We start from the raw sequence: 10,299 nt of genomic DNA on the forward strand, positions 1-10,299 counted from the left end.
AACCCTAGCGCACAAGCCACAGGGCAAATGGTTATAAAAAAATAAACGGTACAATTAAACATTCTCCCTAAGACTAGCAAGAGAAAATTCTTTTATTAGAAAAAGAATTTTAGGACACAATAGCAACTTTCAACATATTTCGTGAAGTAAATATGTATTGATTAGGAATGTGGAAACCAACGTAAAGGGTTTACCTGCAGACCAGATTATCATTAATCGACTGGGGCCATCCACACAGAATCCTAACATTTTATCCGAGCAGGATCTGCTGTTTCTACTGCAGCTTCACCAACCGTTTCAGTACCGACCTTTCCCGTGGTGCTTGGGTGAGAATAAAACACTTCTTCAAGTCTAGGGGTGGGCTGAGGCATGAGGCCTCCCCAGTGAGATGGGTGGTGGGAGGCGCTATTTACAGAGCATGAGCCGCACCTGCAGGTGCCCGGCCCGGGCTCGGAGCAGAGCTGTGTTGGGCTGCAGGGTGCCCAGGGCCGGTGCTGAGAGCCAGCGGACAGCCACTCAGGAGGATGTCAGGCTCCAGGACAGCGGGCTGGCCCGAGAGAGCTGCCCACTCCCCATGCGTGTCATTCTTACTTTCCCATGTGTCTGTGTCCTTCTGCCCGATAGGAGCAGCTGGCCGATGGGGAGGGGAGAGCAGAGTTTGCGGGTGACCTGCCGCTCTCCCATCCTGCCGGCGGCATTGGCATAAACGCTCATACAGGATTCAACCCTGTCTCTGCTTCATCGGCTCAGGTAGTGACCAGCAGCCCAGGCCTGTTGGTTGTCCGGTTTTACATTCTGGCCACTCTGGTGGGACGAGAAGAAGGGGAGTCCTCTGGGGTGAGTACCGGGGATCCCGCTTGCTGTCTGGGCTGGGGTTCCTGGGGCTGAGGCCTGGACTCTTATCTGAAGCACTGCCAGGAATGCTCCTTTTGGCGTCCCAGCCGCAGCCTCAGCCATCCCCGTGGGCAGACGCCGAAGGGATGAAAGACTGCAAAAGAACCGGGCTCCTGGGAACCCTCAGCTGCCTCTCCACGGCCCAGACCGGGTGAGGAAGGGCCTACTGTGCTCAACCTACAAGTAAGCTGTCTTTGTTTTCACTAGAGGTCAAACGGAAAAGGTTAAATACAGTGGGGCCTTGACTTACAAGTGTCCCGACTAACGAGTTTTTTGAGATACAAGCTGTCTCTCGGCCGATTTTTTGCTTTGAGTTGACAGAGTAATTTGAGTTAACGAGCTCCTTAACGAGCTCAGTCTCGGAACGAATTAAACTCGTAAGTCAAGGCCCCACTGTACCATGTGTATCCTACATACGCATGGTACTTTAATAAGGTGCTTGTCTCTGACCTTCCTTTCAAGGTTAATTTTCTTCTACTTGCTCAATTGTTTCACATTTCTCCATCTTCAGGAGCACATGGAAGAGAGAGCAAGAAAGAGAGAGGGGGAGGGGGGGTGGGAGGAAGGAGGGGAATGATTTCAAGCCGGAAACCCCCCTTCAGTTTTCCCAAGGGCAGGACAGTGAGTAACAAGAGGCCTTAGAAGTCGAACTTGCCCCATGGCTCAGGGGCCACAGTTCCAGGGGCAAGAGCAGTCTTCAGGGTGCGAGTGTTTTCCTTTCTTCCCTCGGGTCCTTTTCTGAAATGGTTTTCTCTGTGCAGTTCCTAACACTTGGGCAAGACATAAAATCTGGGGAACAGAACAAATTCTTACCCATCTATAATATTCCTTCTCTTAAGCTTTCCCTGCTGTGGAATAAACAGCAAAACTTCAGAAATGAGAGGTTCCTTTAAGACCAATAGCTTTGATCTCTTCTTGTAACAATAAATTTAAAAAATCAAAACCATTGAAAATTCTTAAAAATTCAAATTTCTGGAAAAATATTCGCCCCCTCCCCCCCAACACACACACGCACTCACCCACCCACACCACCACCACCACCATCCCCGTCACTCGCCTCTGCTCCAGGATTCTCAGTATCTTTCTATGTGGCTTTTAGCCCCCACCGCTTCCTGAGTGTGGTCTGTGCAGGAACAGGGAGACCCCACTTGCTCAACTGGCCAATGAGCAAGGGATCCATACCAGCTTTAAAAAAAAAGTCCCTTCAACGCTCTGGCTGCTGAGAAAATGCCCAAATGTGGGCACCAGAGGGTCCGTCTTCTCCAGCCTGGGAAAGAAGCTATTCTCTCCGACATAGAAATCACACTGGGCGCTCTGCACAGTAGGGATGTCCCCACTTTGGTCATGTGTCTTTGCTCGCTTTGACCACCAGGTGGCGTAGATTCGAATCTAGGCTCAACATTCAAGTACATAGGACTGCAGTTTGTGTACTAATCTAACCCCTGGCTTTAATCTTTTACCCTTATTTTTTCCCCCAATCATATTCCTCCATATATATTTTACATTTTTTTAGTTGACCAAATTCATTCTTTATTGGATGAGTAACTGGAAACAAATTTGCCATTACCTTTGTGAAAATTTTGCTAGTTTATAATGATCCCCACCAACTTATCTTCATTGATACTGTGGATATTTTTATAAGCTCCCATATGGAACCAGATGAGGAATCAATCAATTGGTAAATGAGTCTTCCAACATGGAAGGGTGGTCAACAGTGCTTGGGAGGACACGCCAGCTCTCCCTGAAAGAATCACTTGCCAACACACTGAGCCGGTTCTGTGTCTCCGCGGGCAGCACAGACAGGAAGGAACTGGCGGCAAGAAAAGGTGCCACCAGGTTTCTGAGGCCAGAGTGGCGCTGAGCCACAGAGGGCCCATGTGGCGAGGCCTGGTGAGCGGACGCCCACAAGGTGGCGCTGGTGAGACCAGAACGAGACCACGGATAAAGGAGAAGAGCCACGGAGCAGAGGGCAAACACCCCTCATCGCCCAGCGCCGGACCCCGCTCTTGGGAACTGGGAAAGGCCTCCTGGGCTGAAATTCGGGGAATAGGAGGGACCTGAGCTGAACTGGTTTCAGCTCCCAGTGAGACTTGAAATAAGCTTTACAAAAATAAAGAAAATGATATGCCGTGTACATGAGTTTGGGAACTAAATGTGGAACCCACTCTCCATAGCAAAGTCTGTGTGTGGCGCCGGGCAAGGGTCCAGGGACGGGTTAACTACTCCTGAAACGCAGCCCCAGGTGGGCGTGGGTCCCCCCGGGTGGCCTCCAGGGAGCGGCCTGGGCCCCCGAGTTTCCCAGTTTACTAAGCGGGTGTGGACACGATCCCAGAAGCAAGCTTAAGCGCCGCTGGAACGGAGCCAGCGCAGAGAAGGCCGCGCAGGTGACTTCCATCTGCACGGTGCCACAGGGAGATTTCCCACGTGCAAGGCACGACTTTAGTAATGCGGTCACAGCACATCGCAAAGGGGCCACCAGGCTTCACTTACAAACAATCCCAGGAGAATGTAGTTCGCAGGCACCTGGCGGCGGAGCTTCTCACAGCAGGCGAGCACGATGAGCACCCCGAAGAATGCGGGGCTGCGGACCGTTTAAAATCAGGTGTCATTTGCGTCCAATGATCATATCACGTGACACAGGTGGATAGAGACAGAGATGTCATTATATATTAATACCTGATAATAAGTTTTATAAAGTTAACCAAAGTGTGGATTATCATCTTTACCTCTTTTTTTTTTTTAACTTTTAAAACTAACTTTTCTCATTGCTATCCACAGGTAGTTTGTGGGCTCTTTTAACATTTTTTTTTTATTTTGAAATAATTGTGAATTCATTGGAAGTTGCCGAGAGGCAGAGGGGCACCCTTTACTTCGTTTCCCTTTATGGTTCCATCTCACATTATTTATAGTCTATAATACTAATGCCAGAGCCAGTAATTTGATACTGTACAGTGTGGGTATATAGCGCTCTGCATAGGACTATGGCATAAATCTATGTGCAGATACATGTAACCAGCACCACAATCAAGACATGAAACTATCCCATCATTAGAACATTAACAAAGGTCTCCCTGTGCTATCCCTTTATGGTAACACACACACACACACACACACACACACACACACACACACTCACACCTGCTTCTGGCAACCACCAACCACCTAATTCTGGCAACCACCAACTTGCTTGTTTTCCATGTCTATAATTTTGTCATTTCAAGAATGTTATGTCTGTAGGGAGTCTGTGTGTGAGTGGAGACGGAGGAGGGGATGGGAGGGGATTTAAAATGATAGAGAATGCCCAAACCGGTTTGGCTCAGTGGATAGAGCGTCGGCCTGCGGACCGAAAGGTCCCAGGTTCGATTCCGGTCAAGGGCATGTACCTGGGTTGCGGGCACACCCCCAGTAGGAGATGTGCAGGAGGCAGCTAATCGATGTTTCTCTCTCATCGATGTTTCTGACTCTCTGTCTCTCTCCCTTCCTCTCTGTGAAAAATCAATAAAATATATTTTTAAAAAAATGATAGAGAAAAAGAAATAGCTATAAAAAAAGAACATCTCTGCTTAATTTTTAAATGAAGAACCTTGATCAATAGCTAGTAGAAAAAAACCCACTTTTTATTAAATCCAATAATACTTACAAGATTGCATAAGTGAACCAGGGATTCTTGTGCACCCAGTTTTTTAAACCTAGCCTGGTTAAAAAAAAAAGTCAATAGTTTTACTCAAGAAGTACTTATTAATTTTGCTAACTAATGTAATACTTAAGTAGAATTAAAACCATCTCACGAGAAGGGGGAAACTCTAAATGACTGACAGTGACAGAGGTGAACCACTCAGCGTCTCATTAGCATCAGCAGAGAAGACTTACCAGAAAATAAATACAGCGATGATTGCCCCAGTGACCATCAGCTGAGCAGACAGGAGGAGGAACACTTTTACAATGAAACCTGAGGAGACAGAAATGTTATTTTCATGATGTAATCTTCAAAAGTAGTGATTGAAGTGCAATGACCTCTCTTTGATACTTAACCAAAGAAATGTTTCCCTGGCTGTTGGAGGCTGGGAGAGGAGCGCTGGCTTTGACCCAGCGGACTGAATGAGGACAGCTCTGCAGGCCCGTCTGAGTGTTTCATTGGAGGCCTGAGGGTGTATGCCTGGAAGCCCCAACATTTTAAAGGCAAACTCGGGAATGGAGTACCCTCTGAGGCACACCCTGTCCTCTCAGGCCCCAAAGTGATCTGAAAGGCCCAGGGGGGTCCAGCCACACCCGTGGGCAAAATGGAGACCAGAGAAGCCTGCAGGAACGCTGGCAGAGCGGGGTGTGTCCCCCTGGGGCGTGGCCGTGGCCTTGGGCTGCGGGGAGTTGGCAGCTTTTCCACCACGTTTCTCTCCCACCACCTGCCGTGAGCCACTCCCTTCCCGGCTACCTGAGCAGAAACTAGGTAACCTGATGGATTGTGAGCCGGACCAAGGAGCCCCCACGAGTGGCCTCCCACGTGTGGCCTCCCACCAGTGGCCTCCCACGTGTGGCCTCCCACGGCAGAGCACCGAGGCCTCTCTGTTGCCTGCTTCCTGCTGCGCAGCTGTTCCTGGGGCCTCTGGGGGGGGGGGGGTGCTGGCAACGACAAGTTACCTTCGGTGGTTTTATGCCAGTTTTAAAAGGAAAAAAAGAAATGCTGCTTAAAGTTGACTTAGCTGTGGTTCTCAACCTGTGGGTCGTGACCCCTTTGGGGGTCGATCGCCTAAGACCATCCTGCATATCAGATATTTACATTACGATTCATAACAGTAGCAACATTACAGTTATGAAGTAGCAACGAAAATAATTTTATGGTTGGGTCACAACATGAGGAACTGTATTTAAAGGGCCAGAAGGTTGAGAACCACTGACTTAGAGGCTCACAACTGTGTCCTTTTGCTGGGTTGTTTCTGGGCAGAGGAGGTGTGACTGCGGCAAAATGGGCCTGAGCTACCTTAATGAAAATGCCAGAACGTATTTACCCAAATGTGCGCTGCCTACATTAAAATAGTCCTATCAACTATGTATGTATCAGGATCTGTGAAAGAATGAATATTAAATGGCCTGCCTCATGAGACTAGGCGTGCAGATGGTGGAATAGAATTGAAAGTCCAGAAATAATTGTTGAGAACGTATGGTCTGCAACAGCATGGATGGAACTGGAGAGCATTATGCTAGGCAAAATAAGCCAGTCAGAGAAAGAGGAATAGCACATGATCTCACTCGTTTGTGGAATATAATGAACATAAACTGATGAACAAAAACAGATCCACAGCCACTTCAGTTACAGGGCCAAGTGGGCTCAATACAGTGACCTTCCCCTGGCGCAACCCCCGGGAAAAAGGACTGGCACCCATGGCAGCGGTGGCTGGTTGCCCAGGGACATCTATTCTCCCCCATTACCTCACTATCTAACCTAGATCTTGTTACTGGTGGCAATACAAGTGGCAATACAGGTGGCAATGGACCCAACTGAAAAACTGCAGAGGGAGGTGGTCACGTGGGCCAGGTGGAGTCAATGACGTGAGTTGGAAACTCGTGGGTGTGGTTTCTGGGAAAGCCTCTGAACAGAGGTCAGATTTGGAGGACACTCGGGGCATCCATTCGTCCATGGCAGCCCTGGTGTTGTTTTTTCCTCTTTCCCGACCTGGAAGGCTAGATAGAGCTCCAACAGGCATCTCTCTAGCCACAAGGAGGGCGAGGGCCAGCAATGACATCCAAGCTCTACCCGTCCGGGCCCTAACAAGGCCCAACGGTGGCAAAGGGGTCACGGGGACCTGCGGCATTTGCCTTGAATTTTTTACCCTTGAACTTCATATTTCATCAAAGAAAAATACTTCTCATTTATTTACTAAGCCACCGTTTTTAAGTTTCTTTACTCACAGCTAAATGTACTTCCTATACAGAATTAATATCGAAGGCGTTGAGTTCATATTCTTTAAAACTCAAGCCAATACTATGGTATTCACATTGTATACAGTTAAGGACATTCGACCATCAATGACTAATTCATAATTCCTAAGAAAACCACACGCTTTTCACTACAATATGTTTACTAGGATTTTCTGAATGCTCTGGACAACTTGGGGGTGGTCTGTCCACAGCAGCCCTACCCCTTGTTTCACGGAAAAGCCTGGCTGGGAAAAACTAAAAGCAAAATTCAATCTCTGTGAAAACATTTTAAGAGAACATTTGCTTTTCTCTCCCAGAGAGGAAATGTCTTTGTTCTCACCTCTGCGGATAGATGCTTCTGAGAATGGGTTGGCTTCAGCATTGCTCTCTTCAGGGGTAGCCTCCTCTGAAATTTCCACCACGTAGAAATCTGCTCGCTGGTTGGTCTTTGGTTTTGGTTTCCCTTGTGTTTGGTTGGGCCCAGGTGAAGGTGGCGTTGCCTTGGTCTCTTTAGGTTCGGGCTGGGTGCTCTCGTCTCCTGCTTTCCGGACCAGATGCTGGTGATCTCCGGTACTGAAGTCTACTGGCTCGCTGACCTCCAAGTCCATTTCCCTGAAGGGGAAGATGGTTATTCGGGTCCTTATGGTCATACCACTGCAACCATAACATTCAAATGTTTTCCCCTTATTTTAGCCCCCATGGCTCAGTACTTACAAAGTCAGTGCTCATTGACTGAATGATGAACGCTTTTAAGATGACACCTGTGGAGTAAGACTACTTGCATTCTATTGTGAAATTACATTCATTCGGCAAGGAGTTTAAGTTCCCTCTTCTGTGCCAAGTGCGGAGCTGCCCTCATCACTCACCTCTGCCCTCTGAGAGCTTACATGTGGAAGAGAAGAGAACCAAACAAACAATAGTATTTTGGGGCCAGGAACCATGGAGGATGGCACCGCAGCCTCTAACAAAGTCTGGAAGAACATGCAAGGAGTAGAAGAGGTTGTCGGAAGCTTCCAGAAAAGGCCAAGGCTGCAGATGAGTGGGAGTTAGTCAGGTGAAGAGGCGGGGAAAGGTTTGCCAGGCAGCGGAGTCAGCCTGGACCAGGACTGGAGGAGCAGAAAGGGCAGGTTTCAGAAATTAAAAGTTCATGTGGCTGGGGCAGGGAGTTCAAAGGAGAGAGTAGAACGGGCTTAAGCAGAGGACCAGTGGGGCAGGTCACTGGTGGGCTGGCAAGGCCATGGCTGTGGTAGGCGGAGTAATGTCCACATCCTAATCCCTGGAACCTGTGAATATGGTACCTCACGTGGCAAAAGGAAAGTTGCAGATGCGGTTAAGTTAAGAGCTTTGAGGTGGGATAGGATCCTGGATTATCTGGGTGAGCCCAGTAGAATCACAGGGGTGATTCTTATGATCATACTTACCAGGGGGAGGCAGGGGGACCAGAGCCAGAGAAGGATATATGACAACAGAAGCAGGGGTCAGAGCGATGCAGTTGCTGTCTTTGAAGATGAAGGAAGGGGCCATGAGTCAAGAAATGGAGGCGGCCTCTAGAAGTTGGAAACAGAGGGAAACGTATCCTCTCCCAGAGCCCCCAGAAAGGAATGCAGCCCTATTGACACCTTGATTCTATCGCAGCGAGACTGATTTTGGACTTCTGACTTCCAGACAAGAAGTAAGCATTGTTTTAAGGCATTATGTTTGTAGTAATTTGTTACAGCAGCAATAGTAACTAATAGAACAGGGAATCACTATGGGGTTTCCAGGAGGGGACACAGGGACTTGACTAGAGAGATTACACTGGGCCCAGCATGGAGAATGAGCCAGAGGAGGCAAAAGTGGAATCAGAGAGACCAGAAATCACTCTGGCTGGTTTGGTTCAGTGGATAGAGCATTGGCCTGCGGCCTAAAGGGTCCCAGCTTCGATTCTGGTCAAAGGCACATGCAGGGGTTGTGGGCTTGATCCCCAGTAGGGGGCGTGCAGGAGGCAGCCAATGAATGATTCTCTCTCATCATTGATGTTTATATCTCTCTCCCTCTCCCTTTCTCTCTGAAATCAATAAAAATGTATTTTAAAAAAAGAGAGACCAGAGGAGATCATGGTGGGCTTTGCCACGGTGGTTTGCAGTGGAACACAGTTCTTAGAAAACCAGTACTAAACAGGGCAAAAATGGCAAAAGAGAAGGTACCCATGAGCCTCCTGGGGACAAGAAGACTTAGACAAACCCCTGCTGCTGGCCTCCTGGCCCCAGAGAGAGCCAAGGAGGAGTCTGAAAAGGAGACGGCTGAGATGGCCAGGGCTTAACGGAATGTTTGTAAATAGGTCTGAACAACCATGCTCTTGGAGAGGCAGACATTTTGTAAAGATGTCCCTTCTCAAAATAATCTGTAAAGTTTTACAAAACTTATTGGGATTTTTTTTCAGTACTTGAAAACGTAATTTGAAAATGTAAAGTTCATCAAAAAGAGTAAATGTATGAGAATAATCAAGAGAAAAATTGAAAGAGGAGAAGTGATTTGCCTTATCAGAAATCAAAATATCCTAAAGGTATGTAATTAAAAGTGTGGCCCTACCTGAAAACAAAAAAAAGGGTGGCCCTAGCTGGTTTGGCTCAGTGCATAGAGCATTGGCCTGCAAACCGAAGGGTCCCGGATTTGATTCCTGTCAAGGGCATGTACCTCGGTTGCAGACTCCTCACCAGCCTGGGCCCTGGTCAGGGCATGTGCAGGAGGCAGCTAATCAATGTGTTTCTCTCACATTGATATTTCTGTTTTTCTTTTCTTTTTTTTTTTTTTTAAATATATTTTATTGATTTTTTACAGAGAGAAAGGGAGAGAGATAGAGAACTAGAAACATCGATCAGCTGCCTCCCGCAACACCTCCCACCGGGGATGCGCCCGCAACCCAGGCACATGCCCTTCACCGGAATCGAACCTGGGACCTTCCAGTCCGCAGGCCGACGCTCTATCCACTGAGCCAAACCGGTCTCGGCACTCTCACATTGATATTTCTGTCTTTCCCTCTCTCTTCTACTCTCTCTAAAAATCAACGGAAAAATATCCTCAGGTGAAGATTAAAAAAAAAAAAAGTGTGGAGTTTGCATAACAATGGATGAATGGATCAATGGGATGGAAGAGATTCAAAAAATAGAGTCATGTATAATGAGAATTTAATATTTGATAAAAGTGATATTTTAAGTTATTGTCCCAAGATGCTGGAAAACAAAGATTAGTAACTATTTCACATCTTTTACAAAAAGCATTCCAGATGAATTAAAGATACTATCATAAATAATAATAGCCATAGATATTGGAGAGGATGTGGAGAAAAAGGAACACTCGTGCACTGCTGGTGGGAATGCAGACTGGTGCAGCCACTATGGAAGACAGTATGGAGTTTCCTCAAAAAACTAAAAATGGAACTCCCATTTGACCCTGTGATTCCACTTCTAGGAATATATCCCAAGAAACCAGAAACACCAATCAGAAAGGATT

The 10,299-nt window shown here is 47.4% G+C and overlaps 2 protein-coding genes across 2 annotated transcripts in view; one reads left to right on the forward strand and one right to left on the reverse strand.

Moving 5' to 3' along the window:
• LOC102766054 (protein lifeguard 1) overlaps window positions 1-8,413 on the reverse strand; it is a 13,042-nt gene extending 4,629 nt beyond the window's left edge. The window contains exons 1-4 of the mRNA XM_006779203.2: window positions 7,148-8,413; window positions 4,765-4,843; window positions 4,535-4,588; window positions 3,385-3,475 (exon numbers count right to left, since the gene is read on the reverse strand). Coding sequence (XP_006779266.1) covers window positions 3,385-3,475; window positions 4,535-4,588; window positions 4,765-4,843; window positions 7,148-7,457 — 534 coding nt within the window. The 5' untranslated portion in view covers window positions 7,458-8,413. The remainder of the gene's footprint in view (window positions 1-3,384; window positions 3,476-4,534; window positions 4,589-4,764; window positions 4,844-7,147) is intronic.
• GATAD1 (GATA zinc finger domain containing 1) overlaps window positions 7,747-10,299 on the forward strand; it is a 20,984-nt gene continuing 18,431 nt past the window's right edge. Inside the window, exon 1 of the mRNA XM_006779262.2 lies at window positions 7,747-7,852. Within this exon, the coding sequence (XP_006779325.1) occupies window positions 7,747-7,852 (106 nt within the window). The remainder of the gene's footprint in view (window positions 7,853-10,299) is intronic.

Source organism: Myotis davidii, unplaced genomic scaffold (genome assembly GCF_000327345.1).
Source record: "Myotis davidii unplaced genomic scaffold, ASM32734v1 scaffold187, whole genome shotgun sequence".
Classification (NCBI taxonomy): domain Eukaryota; kingdom Metazoa; phylum Chordata; class Mammalia; order Chiroptera; family Vespertilionidae; genus Myotis; species Myotis davidii.